This window comes from Salvelinus sp. IW2-2015, linkage group LG37, assembly GCF_002910315.2.
Source record: "Salvelinus sp. IW2-2015 linkage group LG37, ASM291031v2, whole genome shotgun sequence".
In the NCBI taxonomy this organism is placed as follows: domain Eukaryota; kingdom Metazoa; phylum Chordata; class Actinopteri; order Salmoniformes; family Salmonidae; genus Salvelinus; species Salvelinus sp. IW2-2015.
Genome location: NC_036876.1, coordinates 11086133 through 11104850, shown reverse-complemented (window position 1 = coordinate 11104850; position 18718 = coordinate 11086133). Strand labels below are relative to the sequence as shown.

Sequence of the window (18718 nt, the reverse complement as noted above, 5' to 3'; positions counted from 1 at the left end):
ATCAAGTTCAGTAGCTTACCTCTCCTCTCCTAGTTGGGCATGCGTGTGGGGGGGTGCTACGCTAACATGGAATTGTTTTAAGATGGTCATACAATGGATTATTTACAATGGATCAATTTGATTTGGAATTGTAGGACCCCTTCAGGTTTCATATATATATATATATATATATATATATATATATATTTATTTAATTTGGCCTTCACTACTATAGCCCATAGAAACGCATTGAATAACACATTCATAATGGCAAAAAAAAGATCATAAATCATATGGAATAAGGTTTTCAAGTGTCTGTCCTATATTTAGGAGATGTAAGAAAGCTCTGGAAATATTTTTGTCTTTTGAACACATAAGCTGTGTTTGAATACTCATAAGAATCGCACTAACCATACTATTTGTGACGTAAATTGAGTATGTACAGTCGTGGCCAAAACATTTGAGAATGACACAAATATTTATTTCCACAAAGTTTGCTGCTTCAGTGTCTTTAGATATTTTTGTCAGATGTTACTATGGAATACTGAAGTATAATTACAAGCATTTCATAAGTGTCAAATTACATGAAGTTGATGCAAAGAGTCAATATTTGCAGGGTTGACCCTTCTTTTACAAGACCTCTGCAATCCGCCCTGGCATGCTGTGAATTAACTTCTGGGCCACATCCTGACTGATGGTAGCCCATTCTTGCGTAATCAATTTGTCAGAATTTGTGGGGTTTTGTTTGTCCACCTGCCTCTTGAGGATTGACTACAAGTTCTCAATGGGATTAAGGTCTGTGGAGTTTCCTGGCCATGGACCCAAAATATCGATGTTTTGTTCCCCGAGCCACTTAGTTATGACTTTTGCCTTATGGCAAGGTGCTCCATCATGCTGGAAAAGGCATTGTTCATCACCAAACTATTCCTGGATGGTTGGGAGAAGTTGCTCTCGGAGGATGTGTTGGTACCATTCTTTATTCATGGCTGTGTTCTTAGGCAAAATTGTGAGTGAGCCCACTCCCTTGGCTGAGAAGCAACCCCACACATGAATGGTCTCAGGATGCTTTACTGTTGGCATGACACAGGACTGATGGTAGCGCTCACCTTGTCTTCTCCGGACAAGCTTTTTCCGGATGCCCCAAACAATCGGAAAGGGGATTCATCAGAGAAAATGACTTTACCCCAGTCCTCAGCAGTCCAATCCCTGTACCTTTTGCAGAATATCAGTCTGTCCCTGATGTTTTTCCTGGAGAGAAGTGGCTTCTTTGCTGCCCTTCTTGACACAGGCCATCCTCCAAAAGTGTTCGCCTCACTGTGCGTGCAGATGCACTCACACCTGCCTGCTGCCATTCCTGAGCAAGCTCTGTACTAGTGGTGCCCCGATCCCGCAGCTGAATCAACTTTAGGAGACGGTCCTGGCGCTTGCTGGACTTTCTTGGGCACCTTGAAGCCTTCTTCACAACAATTGAACCGCTCTCCTTGAAGTTCTTAATGATCCGATAAATGGTTGATTTAGGTGCAATCTTACTGGCAGCAATATCCTTGCCTGTGAAGACCTTTTTGTGCAAAGCAATGATAACGGCACGTGTTTCCTTGCAGGTAACCATGTTTGACAGAGGAAGAACAATGATTCCAAGCACCACCCTCATTTTGAAGCTTCCAGTCTGTTATTCGAACTCAATCAGCATGACCGAGTGATCTCCAGCCTTGTCCTCTTCAACGCTCACACCTGTGTTAACGAGAGAATCACTGACATGATGTCAGCTTGTCCTTTAGTGGCAGGGCTGAAATGCAGTGAAAATGTTTTGGGGGGATTCAGTTCATTTGCATGGCAAAGAGGGACTTTACAATTAATTGCAATTCATCTGATCACTCTTCATAACATTGTGGAGTATATGCAAATTGTCGTCATACAAACTGAGGCAGCAGACTTTGTGAAAATTAATATTTGTGTCATTCTCAAAACTTTTGGCCACAACTGTAGTATGATAATTGGTCATAGTATGGATATAGTTAGTATGCCAAAAGTTCCCGGATGTCGTACTAAATACGCCAAAATATGAAGTATAGAAGCAGTTGTCACAACCGTCGTATGAATAATTGGACCAAGGCGCAGCGTGAGTAGAGTTCCACATTTTAATGATAGTGAGACTTCCAAAACAACAAAGATAGAACGATCGTGAAATACGTAGCGCACATAGGCACTCATACAACACAATATCCCCCAAAGCAGGTGGGAAAAAGGACACACTAAGTATGATCCCCAATTAGAAGTAAYGATTATCAGCTGCCTTCAGTTGGGAACCATACACACACACCAACATAGAAATATAATACCTAGAAACCCCCCTAGTCACGCCCTGACCTATTACACCATAGAGAACCCCGAGGGCTCTCTATGGTCAGGGCGTGACAGCAGTAGACACTATTTCCGTGCTTTTAGGGCCCATAATGCAGTTCTTCTGAATATGGCCGTGGCTTCACAACGTTTTCAGATTTGAAGAAAGTGRCGGAAAATATGCAGACAAAGTCCGACGAGACCGGATGCAAATGTTAAGAAAATGTTGAGGAAAGTAATAAAGCAATGATTTTTCAAATAAGTTACGTTGCACGTTATGTTGGCTGACAATTTGTTAGCTGTGCTATCCTTATGAACCGTATAGCATTACAGCAGTATGTTGTATGTTAGCTAGTTACCTAACGTTAGTTGGCTACTAATACATCGAATTTGCCAGGCAGTATATTAACTATAATCTAACTAACTATCCAACGTTTATTGACTTGATTATTCATGTCGTTCTTAGCCAAGTGGTATAGTCGTTGTGCGTTCTCAATGGACATTGTTAATTATGTCTAGTTACTCCGATTTCAGAGCACTCTCSTCTTAGTGTGCCAGAGTGCAGAATAACTGATGAATTTATGAACGCTCAACACCGTTTGAATATATGGCCGGTGTCAGTAAACGTTGGCAAAAAAAAATTGTTGCCAGCAGCACAGTTACAGTCACCAACGCTCTGGATAACATGAAGACAGCCTAACCAGCTCTGCTAGGGCAAGTAAAATGGTCAGAGTGAGGTGTTTTCTCATTTGTGTCTGGAAATAGCTAGCAAACTAGATAACGTTAGCCAGTTAGCTTGGGTGCTTGACTGCCATTGTGAGGTCAGAACGCACGGATCAACCCTACTCTTCTGCCAGAGCGTCCAGTGACGCGCTCTGAAAGCTAAACACTCTGAATTTACGAATGGACAATCTAACAATGCTCTGGATTTAGGAACGCCCAGAGTGCACTCTGACACTTCAAATTGAATTCAAGAACACACCAGAAATCGTAAAATGTCTAGCTAGTAATTTGTTATGCTAACAAGCTAGCAAGAGGTTGCATAGCAACAGCATCAACTTCCGGTAGACAGGCGAAGTGCTAGTACACTCAACTGAAAGGATACCGTTCGGAGAACATCATCGTGTTCGTGAGAGTCTCCCCATAGTGAAGTCATATTAGTTTGTAGCTCAAACGTTTCAGATCCTACAGACAGAAGTTGGCTCATCAGCGTTACCGACCCCAGATGAGTCCTGTGACACTTGTGGGGGTCATAGAGCAGCAAAGCGGAGAACGCCATCATGTTCGTCTCCCCTTTCCATAGAGTCTAGGCCAAACCGTTTGGACGCTACAGACGTTATCGTGAGGAGACCGGTCTGACAGCTGTAGCTCGGCCACCTCCCACCGCAGATGCGGAAGGACATAGGCAGATGYGGTGGATTGAGACGCAGYCCAATGCAAAAAAACTGATATCTCTATCTTAAACTGACAGATTTTGATGGGGAATATTTTATTATGTTACTTAGATTGACAGGTGCACACGGGTGCGTCAATAGACTCTTAAATTAAATAGAGTAGGCACTGGACAGGTATCTTTCCAAGGAAATGTACTTCCTAAATATGATTAGGCTACAGTTTACTACATTGCCTGGAAATAAATATTGATCACCCATATTTGTCTCCGTCTGAATATCGCCCCGCTCCAAAAAAGGATATATGTAAAACGCAGCTCAAGAGAAAGTGTCGGCTCTCTCTCCAACTCAGCTCTCTTCAAACTACGTCTAGCATATTGGCTGATATAGCCCAGTAATACTCATAGCCTAATATAACGGGCAACGTGAGAATCGCTGGTAATTTAACCTATTTCTTAGGATATTTTTGCGGAGTGGGCAGGTCCAGTATAAAAACCTGCGAGAGAGGACAGGAGTGGGATGAAGAAATCAGTCCAGCACAGTCCTCTACACTGGAACATAAAATGCACTCACCTTCAGTCTCATGAAGGAACCGTTGTTGTCCACAACTGCCCATCAGCTCRTACTTGCTTTTCTCTTCTGGCTGAAAGACACAGTACACAGTAAATAAGATGCTGGTTTCTAAGTGGTAGCTTAGGCTACATCAAACTAAGGTCAAGCCTGAGGCTGGAATTAATTACAAAGATTTCAGTCCAAGTTGAGTAAATCAAAATTAAACCGCAGACAAATGCTAATCTCTATTTAACAGTTCACTGGGGGCACTCGAGTTAGATTTAGACTTGACTAATTTGAGTGTACTGAAACCTCACAGACTTGTCTACTTAAATTGAAAAAAGCATGTAGCCTGAAGCATCTCTTGTTCTTATTGAAGCTTATTCATGCCTTTCCAACTGAGTCAAGTGTTCCAGTGGTTTTGCTAGTCTCTGGTGTGAAAACATGGTGGAAAGGGGCAGCCTCATTGCTCTCTGTCTGACTGAAAAGTGGGATGTGACTGAGGTAACACTCTCACACAATGTGTTCTGTCTGTTCTGCCCTACAGTACCACAACACTATGTTACACTGACTTCCACAGTCCTCACAACTTACTTACTCACTTACTTAAGAGCATTATAGCATTATAGTCTGAGCATTGCTGACATTAAATTAACATTATTGACATTTGCCAATGTTTGTTCCACTCATGTTAAATGCCAGTCTCACAAGGAAATGGCATATACTAAATGTATGGGACAATTATAAAAGCAGTATAGACAGCCCTGTCATATCTTGCGTGTAGCTGTTATAAAGGACTTCCATACTGCAGTGTACACCCTCTAAAGTATTCCTCTTTCTTTCATAGACATTGGCCTCGCAGGTATTTAATTATACGTTTGGACCATAGCAAGAAAACAATTGAAACAAGTGAGTGTGATGATCTTAAGAGGATTGAGTAATCCCACTTCCTGATGCTCCACCTCTGAACTCTTCTCCAACGCCCGGCTCTCCATGATCTCATACTCGACTTTGTGCCTCTCCTCCTTACTCTTCTGCTTCTTGTCTGGTGGAAAGAAGAAAATAAAGTGCGATTGAGATGCGCAACAATACAACGGACTGCTATTACACTGCAGTAAAGCCTGTGAGGATAAGATCCCTATATCATGTTCTCCTTTTCGTCTACTACATGCTGTGAACTAATGCAGTCGAAGCGGCGTCTCTCGGTCCCCAAACACACATAACCTGTTTGATCCAAGGATGGGAAACGACTTGGAAGACAATTGCAAGGGACAGATTAATCATCGTCGTACAAGACCGCAACATGTCAGAGGACAGGATATAGCATTACATTGTTGACGTTGTCTAGAGCTCCCTAGTGTGGTTGGGATAAGTGCTGTATTACTCATGGGGATGGCTTTGTTACGAGCACAGCAGCCAACACAGTGGCCCTGATGTCATTTCCAGTACAAATGGAAACATCCACAAAACCACATAGTCTAAATAACTGTCAGAGCGATGCTATACAATCTGGGGTCATGCTGGACAAATATGACAATTGTCATTTCAGTTTGTAATTTTCTTGTGTACCGTCACAGTCATGTAAAATGCCATTGTATCTAGTCACATTTTGTTTCATACTGCAGCAGCTGGTTGAGCTTCTCTGCATCTATCCCAACCTTCAAAGCAGCTCAATCACAAAATGAATACAGCATGAAGAGAACATAGAGGCATCACCAGCTTGCAGAGGGAGGAGAAATAGTCCCCCCCAAAAATACAGAGGAAACGAAGAAGAAAGGATATTTTTTAAATTAAAGTCAAAGAAAAGAACAGGGAGGAAAACATTAAAGAAACAGTTTGAGGGGCGCGGATGAGAAGGAAGGAAGGAGGGAGGAAGCCAGGAAAGAGGCTGACTTCGTTTGTTAGCATGAAGTTCATTCCATGAAGAGAGAAGAAGAATAAATCAGAAGTTGGCGTTCTCTTACCTTCAACCGATACTGAATGATCTTTCACCTCCACACATGGAAGGTCTCCATCTTGGAGTGTAGGGCCCAGCAGTTGCACTTCAATAGGCTGCTCTTCGTTAGATGTCTTTTCACAGTCCACACTGTTCTTCAAGGACTCAGAGGGTAGTGGCTGTCCAAAACATACACCACTGTGGTGCATTTGACCAACCTGAAGGACAAAGCTGTTCCGGGGAAATGCTGGTGTCCCCCAAGGAGGCGGATGGCATTCCTCCCCTTTCTTGCACTTGAAGCAGTTTTCGTAAATGATAGTCCCCTTGTCCCCTGGTCTTGCTGAGTTCAGATCACAGTTGATAACAGGTTGTTGGGATCTAAGCTCACGTCCCAAAGCAGAAGCCATTGACTCATAAAGATTCAGTTCGTTTGTCTTTGTACCTGGCTCTCCGGATGTGCCGCCGTAGCCTAATAGGTCTGCTAAGAGGTCAGCTAATTTCCCCTTGCCTTTCTTCTGTAGAGGTGCTGATCCCTCATTCCTCATCTTTAGCTTCTCAGAGCTGTGATTGGTCACTGAGGCAGGTGAGGACGTGGTCTCTGTAGTTTTCCTCAGTGCGTCAACCTTGATATATTCTGAGGAGCTGCTGTTGGGTCTGCACGGGCACTTATCAATACTTTCACCTGCTGGATTTTCAAAATGGGAGGTTCTGAGGCAATTGCCAATCCTCAGTCCATAGGTTATGTCCTTGGAGCTTAACGCATCTCCTTTCTAGTTATACAGGTTAGGAAATCTGCACATCGGTTTAATAATTCATCGGATTCATTCCTAAGAACAAACTACTTGTCTAAACACGTTGCAAAGTAAACACAGGTCTGAAAAATCTATTCATGCTTGGACAGGGATATTGAAGGGAAATCATGGCATCGGGTGCGCACACACACACCTAGTGCAGCTGACTTACCTGGTACGGCTGGCATTGCTGAGCCCCCAGTGTAGGAGACTGGAGTCCCCTGTGAGAAGATGAGGAAAGAGAACATCTTCAATAACTAGATGAAACAGTGTCAGCAGGTACAGTTCCTTTCACAATATTTTTGTGCCAGAGTCTTTCAATGAATACTGCTAGGGCATTGTCTATTGGTAAAAACATGAGAGCTGCTATGGCTTGTTCACATAGAGTTACATTGAGTTATTGGAACCCTTGGGCCCTTAAGGGTCTTTGTTTTCCTAGCTGATAACTGAGGTTGAGTATTACAACTGTGTTGATAGATGTCCACCCACACAATGCTTTATTCCATAGGACTGGTGCTAGGCAACTAACAGAGGAATTGTGGCACTGTAAGGCTGGAGCTTTACATCACCCTCGGGAAATATCTTTCAAAGAGACTGAAGGCTAGACTTAAGACAAGTCAGAGGAAACAACMGAAATGTTATTTTTGTTTTCTACAAAGATCATCAGAAATTAACCTTGATAAATGTCTCTCCAACCAATTTTGGATGATTAATATCTAAATGCACCACCAGCAGATGGGGCTCTAGGTTTAAACGATCAATAGAAAGTCACTCATATACGGGGTAGTAAAAAACATAAACATCAATTGAAGTTGTTTCATCAGAGAATAAAACAGACCCGCTTTGACCAAAGAAAAGCACTTTGTTCTATGTTTGAAATTCTGATGGTCTGACATTTTATTCATTGATTTGGATGTCTTTTTAATATAATCAAAAGCAATGCTTAATAAAAGAGGTATATTTTGGATGACAAAAAAAGGATCAATGACTATAATCAGTTATTTTATTCCACAGAGAATTTTTTATGAATAAATTGGGATCTAATCACATGTCATACTCTGTACGAATATGTCCTCTTTCAAAGTATATGAGTATGAGGCTTTACGTTGTAAATCACTTGTAAACGAGATTCATCTTCAAAGATCAAACGAAAGGGCTATCCTTTTTTGTTTCCATAACAAGCAAAGACAGTGGAAGAAAAAGTTTGTAACGAGAAGAAGTTAAAATCMATTTCTTGCACTTGGATGACCTCAAARAGAGAGAAGAGTATCCGTTTGAAAAGCCCAAGTCAACCCAGACTGATAGAACAATCCCAAAATGGAGGCCCCAGAAGAGCAATAACTATGGTGACACAGAGGCTCTTATGAAGACACTTCTTACAGAGATGGGAGTGTTTGAGAGACTATAAGAACAACATCTACGCACAGACCATTTTGAGTGAAAGGACAGCTAGAACCTCAAATGGCTAGTAGAGTGCACACCTTGCCAGACAGACAGGCAGCAAGAATGTTAATATTCCAACACCAATTGCTGTGAGATTTCTCAGTAAAGGCCATATTGACAGCTATAGCCGGCAACAGGTGATACCAAGATGACTAAGCCTTACTCGCAGTCATACAAGCTGTTATAAAGACTTGTTATACAAGAGGAGCAGAGCTGCAGAAAGCACTGAGTTGGAGTTGGACGGACATACTACAGTATATGAGAGTGGGAGGGAGCTATGATTTTTWATGCAAAAATTCAGATACAAACCAAAAAGGAAGCAATTGCCATACATTTTTCTGTCAAAGACTGCTTTGTGTGTGAATCTGAATGATGAAGTCTAATCGAAAGCTGCTGACAGAATTTTTGTACTTTGGTAGTTGGTGCTCATGAGACAAACAAAGCAATTCTGAAGAAATTTAACATTTTGGCCCAAACTGTATCAATTTGATGATGATAAAAGTGAGATGAACCAGTGGAATACAGTCAATTGGATGAAAATAAACAAAGGGTACACTTTTCAACCATAGATTAATAAAAGTAACCAGGGCAGCATCTCAATTGGATTTCCTTAATTCATCGTGTCTACTCTCCTCGCCTCCTTCGCAAAACGCATTGGAGGAGAGGATCAAAAGTTCCTCCACTCCAATAAGTTTTGAGAAGAAAGTCAGGAGAGGACACACAACCAAGMTAGCACATTTGGTTCCTTGGAAGTTGTGGGAACGTACATTTTTGGTTTCTCGTTGGTTCTGGGAACGAAGCTGTACGATTTCTGACCAGTAAACGGAAAGTTATTTTATTGTTCTGAGAACGGAAGTGAAAATGTCACCTTTTCTGGGACCGTTAATTTTGTGGTTGCAGGGAGATTCTGAGAATGTTTTACTATGATTCCCTGAAAGTTTTCCTGAGAGGTTTTATTAACGTTATGGGAATATAAATTATAAGTTATTTGAATGTAATTAAATAACGTTATGAGAAAAAATGTTAATAAGACTGCTAGCTTAACTGTTTTGAACTGCAAGCACAGAACATATGGAAATAAATGTGTTTATTCATTCAAACACATTTATTTTTATTGTGGTATGGGGGTCAGTGAGACTCTAACCTATGATCTTCTGTTCTCTATCTATGGCATTAATCCACTGCCCCACCAGGATGGAGCTAGCATGCCATGTTTATTACTCATACAAAGCTGTTCATTTTAGTCTATTCAAACTCACCACATTTCAAAGAAAACAAGCACTCATTAAGATCAGGTGTGGCCAATTAGTGGGTGCAGTCAACACAGCTGAACACACTTAACGAGACAGAGGATAGAGAGAGTTTTGTTGACGCTGAGAACGGAATGTATATGTTTTTATAATAATAATCATTTTTTGAATGTTACAAATGTTCTATTGGAAAGTTTTCTTAATGTTCTGAGAACATTACTTTAAATAGAACCATGAGGAAACCTGAAGACATCATTATGCTAAAGTACTGTACATTTGTGGGAAGTTTGTATGCAAAATAACAATAGGACAACCAACCTCTCACCAAGCTCTAAGAAACATATGGTTCTCAGAATGTTATGTGCTAGCTTGGAAGGAATTAAGGAAATACAATAACCCCAGCTGTCTGTACCTTGAATCCTCCACAGGTGGCGCAGATGATTAGGAGGGTTTTGGAGGCAGTGGCTTGGGAACTGCTGCATATCTGATAGGAGTCTGGGTGTTGACTGTCACTAGAGGGCGCCACCCTGCTCTTACTCTCCTCTGAGTGGCCCTGTAAGAGATCAGCCGTCGAGCGCCTGGCAACAGTGTCCGAGCGACCCCCGAGAGGACCCTCTTTTTCCCTCTGTACTGACTTACATGATGGGGGTGATTGGGGTGAACTACCCGCATGGTCCTTAGATGTTGTGGAGGTCTGGTGCCCCCTGGCCCCTCCTGTTCCCCCCTGCAGTAGATTCCGGGGGGTGTCATAGAGGTATCTCAGTGACGTGGGTACCTGGTACTCCTTTCCTGGGGCTGGGGGGCAGGTACAGGGGGCCAGGTCTAGGTGAGGGGGCAGGCTGAGCAGGGAGCCAAAGTCATCCCCCCCAGAACCAATGTCCAGGCTACCTGCATAGGAGGAGAAACTCCCAGAGTAGGAGGAGTGGCTTCCTGTGGCGATGCCGCTGTCGGATGAGCTCTGTCGACCAATCTCCTGCAGCTGCCGGGACCGAGGGGGCTTGGCTACTGCATGAGCTCCACACACCTGGATGACGGACAGTTTATCCTCGGCCTGTAAGGCCACCTTGGGCCCAGAATGGCCAATGATGGTGTCTGTGGGGGCGGAGCTTGTTGTGACGGGCTCAGTCCAAATGGCCAGCCGGCTGCCGATGCTGGAGTCTGATTGGCTGGTGTCGGAGGTGTCAGAGGAGCCTGATATGCTGCGGTCGTCTCCCGCCACAGACAGACCATACGTGGAGGAGGCTTCCAAAACCACATAAGAAAACAAATTATTTATTCTATATAAACAAAACTATTACTTATACACCTTATCTACACAAGCACATCAATAAAGCATAACATGAGATTATCCAAAATAGGTCTCCTCACTTGTCTAACTGGTAGTCACAGTCATAATACTCACAATACTTCACTCATAAACTATATTGTAGTATTATGTTCATTAGCCCATTGTTAATACAATCCCCCAAAAAAGGGTGCATGTCAGCAGTCAAGTTTTCAAGATAGAGCACTTTCAGTACAGCGCAATGACTGTGATGATTTTGCATTGAAGTACAGGCTCATTCTAATGGTTGGAATAGACTGAAAGGTAATGCACCTGTGCTGCTCTGGTGAGACAGCATGCTAAGGCGTTTCTCCAGCTCCTGGGCCTCATGGTTTACCCTCTCCTCAGAGTAGGCCTGGTTGGCGGCAGCGTTGGGGTCTGTCGGCGTGAAACACAACAGTATACATTTTACTTTACCTTTAGTTTACTAGCAGTCAACAGTCAACAACAATACATAGTATCAATAGCACACCATAGCGATGATATAGTATTTCCAATAAACAATATTCTACTGCTCTTTGGTCATTTACTACAGTATCCTAAAAGAATATATCCGTTTAGACAGGCCCCTGTGAGACAATTCAATGGAAAGGACAAAATTCTATTTATGTCTGTTGATTAATAGTCGTAAACCTCGGTAGGAGGCCTACTGATAATAGTATACATCATTATCTGTGAGGAGAGGTTAACCTTGGGTGCCTTTCTGATGTCACAGTGACATGGGATCAATAGAGTGACGCAGTGTTTCGTATTGAGGCTCCCTCTGCGGGGTCATTATTAACTGAATGCATCCGGTTTTCAGGGGAATTGGAAAGAGAGCCTGTGACGTGACTTCCGCTTTTGGACGTTAACAAGGCAACACTCCGTCTTAACTCCTCCTCCACATTTACTGGATTGGTTCAACAGTGCAGAAGAGAACCTCCCCTGACAGGACTAGAAAGAAAGAAGCGCTGCTCAGGCGTTTGTTTTATGCCTGCTGCATTAGGTGCATGAGGTGACACTGGGACAGATGTGAACATAAATCACCAGTGTGCCAATGAATCCTTGAGGGGCCGCTGTGATTAGGGTGATTACATGTCCCGGAATGTGCGGTAGAGTCCCGCATTTTAGCACTTCGTCCCGTGTCCCACAACCAAACAATCATGTACCGCATTTTATCATAACAGTTCTAACACCATTACATTTTTTTTGTATTTGTTCCATATTTCAGTCAGGCATTCTAACATGTCTCTTTTGTAACAGAGAGGAAGAGGCAAAGCGAGAGGTTTCACTCCCCAAAATCTGTCCAAAATAAGCACAATTTATTTTATATTTATCCGTTATTTTACCAGGTAAATTGACTGAGAACACGTTCTCATTTGCAGCAACGACCTGGGGAATAGTTACAGGGGAGAGGAGGGGGATGAATGAGCCAATTGTAAACTGGGGATCATTAGGTGACCGTGATGGTTGAGGGCCAGATTGGGAATTTAGCCAGGACACCGGGGTTAACACCTCTACTCTTATGATAAGGGGATCTTTAATGACCTCAGAGAGTCAGGACACCCGTTTAACGTCCCATCCGAAAGACGGCACCCTACACAGAGCAGTGTCCCCAATCACTGCCCTGGGGCATTGGGATCTTTGTTTAGAGTGCCTCCTACTGGCCCTCCAACACCACTTCCAGCAGCATCTGGTCTCCCATCCAGGGACTGACCAGGACCAACCCTGCTTAGCTTCAGAAGCAAGCCAGCAGTGGTATGCAGGGTGGTATGCTGCTGGCAACAATGTGTTTCTATGGGCTTATTTTGGACCTAAGTTTTTCACCTGCCTTCCAGCCTTTGGGACAACTCCCATTGTTGGGGCAGAGACATGAGCATCTCGTCATTATATACAGATCTCCATTTGCAGTCAAGTTGCACTTTTGACAAGATATATATCATAAGGATGTGGTACCGGAGATGTTAAACACTTCTCCAATCGTTGTTGAGATCTGATATTCTGCGCAGCATAAGGTGAGACGTAGGCCAATGTCATCGTCAACCAATCACATTTATCAAGTCCTTTCGGTCGAGAGGACAGTTAAAACAGCATGCTTCTGAGGAAGAACTACAAAAGTAAGTAAACAGCCGTATTAGACTGAAAATATATACAAGGTGATTAAACTGAAAACATGTAAGGTGATTGTTTTCAAACTTGAGGTTCTCCGTGCTCATTAGTTGCTCAATTAACATATTTGCTGCTACTTCACTCAATCCAGTTTTCAAAGTCTCCCTTCCTAACTGTTTTAAATTCACTGAGACTGACCAGAAATGTTTCCTTGGCCAAGAATTCCCAGATATTACTTCAATTAGCTTGTTTGGACTTTTTGTGTGTGTGTGTGGGGGGGGGGGGGACGACTGCCGAATAAACATGTATTCATGTCCAGCAAAAATATCCCTTCGTCCCAGTTTATACACAATTTACATTTTCTCTAGCACACATCTAATAGGGCAGGCAGTATCAGTAGACGCAAGTACAGGGTCCTGTTCAGTAGGAAGAAAACGGACCTTAAACGAAGTCAAACCGAAAGGTAATACCTGAACGTATCCAATAAGAATACAGATTTTTGTGTTCCTATGCAAAACCTTTTGCTACGGTGTGCCCTACTGAACAAGACCCAGTACTGAGTGCTATCGTGCAATCGTTATCGTTGTGCTGTCACGACGCCCTCTATCTGTGAGGGTGATAACGCCAGGCCTTTAGCGAGGTAATAGAGAACAGGGTTCACACAGGGGTACACCTTGCTGTTTGTGCAACACTACATGTGTTTATTAATAGCACTGCTTGCCACGTGGCCCCTGTGGTACGCGTAATGGAGATGGTGTGGCTACGGATCATTAGCGCCGCGCCGAGGATCTAATGTAAGGTACCTTAGTCCCAACCCAAGGTCAGCTGTTATTGCTAAGTTACATTGATTTCCTGGTCAACCAATATTTTGTCAAGGGTAATTTCCAAGGGTCATTGTCATTTTGATTGTGCAAGTAGAGTGCAAAATGACATACAAATGGCACAAGACTACCTTGAGAATTTCAAATGGATTGCCATTTATGTGATACCGGCATATCTATCAGTTACCGAAAGGACTGCAATCAACTAGATGTAACAGCTGACATCTGCTTCAGCTTCTTGTCAACAACCCTGTTCCCTTTGCATGAGAAGGGACAGTGGTGTTTACAGGAGAGTAGGGATATTAGAAACAGAGAGAGAGAGAGAGAGAAATGGGGGGGCAAAGCAAGGGGAAAATGTGAAAGAGACAAAGAGAGAGAGAGAGGCACAGAGTGAGTGCTTTTGGTGGTGGGGTTGGGTGGGGGGGGGTGCAGTGACACACAGGAATCCTGGGGATGAGGTTACACACATGCCCAGAGTGATTAGAAGGGTTTGGTGCGCTCTGCTTGTGTGAACTGTGACTTTGACCTCCCGCTCTCCCTCTGACATCGTCCCCTGCTATTTATTCTACTACAGACTACAATAATAGGAGATGAGCTCAATGCCTGATTGGGCGAGAGGATGTGTGAAACCAGGAACACCCAGTGTGACAAGCCACAGCTGCAGCGCCCACTCTAACCCCTACTGTACCTCTCTCACGATGCGACAGACTATACAGAGGTGACTGGATTGAATTTGCTGCTATAATTACAGTTAGTACAGTGGTTATCCTATTACATATGTATAATGTGGCCCCGTTGTATACGCTGCTTGCGGTACAGTTAGTCCAGTGGATATCAGATTATATTCACTAATATTATAGTCTGTACCCAGCTACTCCAATGATGTATATAACAGCTGTCAGTCATAATGCTGTTGGATCAAAGTACATTGGATGGAATCCATGGGACTCAGAGTAACAACCTCTGGAAGTGGCTGCATTCCAGAAAGCACATGGTGGGCCACTATTATAGTGAGGATAAATCCCACACAAAGTATCTCTTGAAGAACACTTGTTTTAATTAAGACTGCAAATGTTCGATTTAAGTGTTTGCCAAGTCAGAAGGCGAAAGGGCAATGGATAATATACCTCTACATAACTTAGAATGACCACAAGGATACATTAAGGCTACATTTCATCCATATTCTCCATTTAAATTGCCCAGAAATTTGATAAAAAATACTCCTAACTCCCATATGTCCTGTACTATAAATTCACCACCCTGGTCTGTATGTACTTGTTTGGGCAAGCCGTATAGCTAGCCGTGACAACTTTCATACCTACGAAGCAGTAAACACCTTTGGTACTGACCAGGCAGGATTGGCCTCAGTCCAAAAGGGCCTCTGGTGGGGGAGATGCCCCTGACGATGCAGTCGAACAGAAAGCTGATCTGCTCTCCCTCCATGGACGATAGGAAGAAGACGCCAGCCCCTGTAGGAAACACACATAGTCCGCCGGCTTAATGTCACATTTCGCTCTTTAGACAGAATGTTTTACCACACCCCTCTGGGTCAATTATAACTGGATGGAAGTAGTGTACAGAGATACATCTTTGTACTGGCCAGTTGGCACACAAGCACACTAATAGCTAGCACCCACTCATTTTGTTTGCAGACTGAATGGACATCACCATGGATTGTCATCCGTCTGGTAATTGAGATCCATTTCAACTTAGCCAGATACTGAAATAAGAGCAGCATTGAACTTCTTTAGATATAAAAAAAATGCTGAGGTTAAATTATGTTAACCCACTACATTCCAGAATACAGATGTATGATCTTAATTTAAGCCAGTTTGCTACAGCAGGAAAATATTCATGCAACAATTTCAAAGATTTTACTGAGTTACAGTTCATATTTGTAAGTCGCTCTGGATAAGAGCGTCTGCTAAATGACTTAAATGTAAATGTAAATGAAATCAGTCAATTGAAATAAATTCATTAGGCCCTAATCTATGGATTTCACATGACTGGGAATACAGATAAGCATCTGTTGGTCACAGATACTTTAAAAAACAAGGTAAGGCCGGTGATCAGAAAACCAGTCAGTATCTGGTGAAACCACCATTTGCCTCATGCAGCGCGGCACATCTCTTTCGCATAGAGTTGATCAGGCTGTTGATTGAGGCCTGTGGAATGTTGTCACACTACTCTTCAAAGGCTATGCGAAGTTGCTGGATTTTGGCAGGAACTGGAACATGCTGTCGTCATCGTCGATCCAGAGCATCCCAAACATGCTCAACGGGTGGCATGTCTGGTAAGTATGCAGGCCATGGAAGAACATTTTCAGCTTCCAGGAATTGTGTACAGAGCCTTGCGACATGGGGCTGTGCGTTATCATGCTGAAATATGAGGTCATGGCGCTGGATGAATGGCAAGACAATGGACTTCAGGATCTCGTCACGGTATCTCTATGCATTCAAATTGCCATCGCTTAAATTAAATAGTGTTAGCTGTCTGTAGCTTATGCCTGCCCATACCATAACCCCACCACCACCATGGGGCACTCTGTTCAGAACGTTGACATCAGCAAACGGCTCGGCCACRCAACACCATAGACGTGGTTTGTGGTTGGGAGGCYGGTTGGACGTACTGCCAAATTCTCTAAAACAATGTTGGAGGCGACTTATGGTAGATAAATGAACATTCAATTATCTGCCAACAGCTCTGGTGGACATTCCTGCAGTCATTATGCTAATTGCACTCCCTCAAAACTTGTGGCATTGTGTCACGTCTACACCYGCTCCCCCCCTCTGGCGCTCGACGTCAACGGTCTACTAACCACCGGTCCTGCCAACCCATCATTTTGCACACCTGGCAACCATCATTACGCACACCTGCGCCTCATCATTAGGCACACCTGCGCCTCATCACTTCCCGGATTACTCCCCCTTTATCTAGCACTCCGTTATTATCCCCCATCAGGCAGTATTGTTTCTGTGTTCATGTTCAGACACTCCTCTAGTTCGTGTATTCACTTTGTTTGTTCGTATTAAACTCACCGACTGCACCTGCTTCCTGACTCCCTGCGTCTTTGTCACACAATGTGTTGTGTGACAAAACTGCACATTTTAGAGTAGCCTTTTATTGTACCCGGCACAAGGTACACTTGTGTAATGACCATGCTGTTTAATCAGCTTCTTGATATGGTTTACCTGTCAGGTGGATGGATTATCTTGGCAAAGGAGAAATGCTCACTAACAGGGATTTTGTCCACAAAATTTGAGAGAAATAAGCTTTTTGTGCGAATGGAACATTTCTGGGATCTTTTATTTCAGGTCATGAAACATGGAACCAACCCTTTACATGTTGTGTTTATATTTTTGTTCAGTGTAGTATGTGGATTATAATTAATAGCCATTTTTTGTAGGTCTTGATATATTTTTCGTTAGGGCAAATCAAGTCTTTAGAAGCCTTTTCAAACCTTAAATACATTACAAATGTGCATTTCCTGCTGTGATCAAATTCAGACCCTACATCTGCATGCTAAATAACCTAGGCTAAATAGAGCCTCACCGGAGCTGGTATACAGCTCCGGTCACTCAAAATGTAAAATTCAAAGTGTAAAGGTGGTAAAGGGTACAAGGGTGTGAGGGTTAATGGGTCAGGAACTCTCCTGCCCTCTTGCCATTCCCAAGCCCAAGACACACCAGGGGGTGTCACCAAGAGGGTCTTTCTGTCACCTGGTCGTGAGACCACCCACCACAGAGCTACCCCCTGTCGCATGTTTTAGATGCCACCGACCCTAAGAAGGGGTCAGAGGTTAGCAGCTAAAACCACTCAGATGTTTACACTGAGGGGGACTCAAGACATATGTTACAACTAGTGGCGGTCGGTGCCGTTTAAGATGAGGGAGGATGATAATGTTTTTAATGAGCATCGCCTTATTTCTATTACAGCATATTGGATGACTGTCAGTCATATTCCATTCACCCAGCTCAATGTAACAATGATAGGCTTAGGCTACTACATGATACTCAAATTGTTCCTATACCCATCATGAAGTTGCTACAACCTATCCTATGAATTAAAGTTTACAACATACTGTAGGTGCACAGATCGAGAGAATTTTGAAGGTGACAGACACTTACACATTCAATACCGCCTTGCACAATCTTGCCTGCATTTAGGTGATCTAGGGTGTAATCAGTCCAGCAGTTGCAAACGAGAGTTTCTATTGAACAACTTCAGTTATGTTTATCTCCGTTTTGTTCCGTTTGATTACGTTTAAGAAATGTTTTTCAAAAGAATCGGAGGAATTAATACGTCCCTGATCACACACAAACAAACATTTCACTTTCATAGCAGCCAGCCAGATCGTTGTATAATTCCTTCTTGCATCTACGCCACAGTGTATAAAGGATTTTGGAGACAGGCGCAGGAATACACAATAGGGGTTTTTCATACACCCATAACAAACACATATACAAAACACTGGGCTGTACCCAAACAAAAGAGCAAGGGTAAACCTCGTTGAACGCCACGGGACGATACCCGTAATACACAATATATATACATAGCACGCAGCATAACAGCTGCACCAACACATAGGCACTCACACCACCGACGGACATGGGAACAATAACCGACAAAGACAGAGGGAACAGAGGGAACATATATAACATACTAATCAGGGGAAATGGGAACCAGGTGTGTATAAACAGACAAGACAGTCCGGGGTTGATGATAATGAATCCCGTTCAGTGAAGCCTAGAAAGCCGGTGACGTAGACCTCCGGAACTGGTGAACAGAATGAGCATCAGTACC

General features: G+C 43.1%; 1 protein-coding gene across 3 annotated transcripts in view; it reads right to left on the bottom strand.

The window, feature by feature from the left end:
- Nucleotides 1-18718, bottom strand: part of LOC111960395 (protein Dok-7) — a 45122-nt gene that overhangs the window by 17753 nt on the left and 8651 nt on the right. Inside the window, exons 5-11 of one of the 3 annotated variants that reach the window (XM_023982380.1) lie at nucleotides 15265-15384; nucleotides 11280-11384; nucleotides 10095-10924; nucleotides 7162-7210; nucleotides 6227-6883; nucleotides 5210-5307; nucleotides 4284-4353 (exon numbers count right to left, since the gene is read on the bottom strand). In XM_023982380.1, coding sequence (XP_023838148.1) covers nucleotides 4284-4353; nucleotides 5210-5307; nucleotides 6227-6883; nucleotides 7162-7210; nucleotides 10095-10924; nucleotides 11280-11384; nucleotides 15265-15384 — 1929 coding nt within the window. The remainder of the gene's footprint in view (nucleotides 1-4283; nucleotides 4354-5209; nucleotides 5308-6226; nucleotides 6884-7161; nucleotides 7211-10094; nucleotides 10925-11279; nucleotides 11385-15264; nucleotides 15385-18718) is intronic. The other 2 variants (XM_023982381.1, XM_023982382.1) reach the window with 2 other exon arrangements.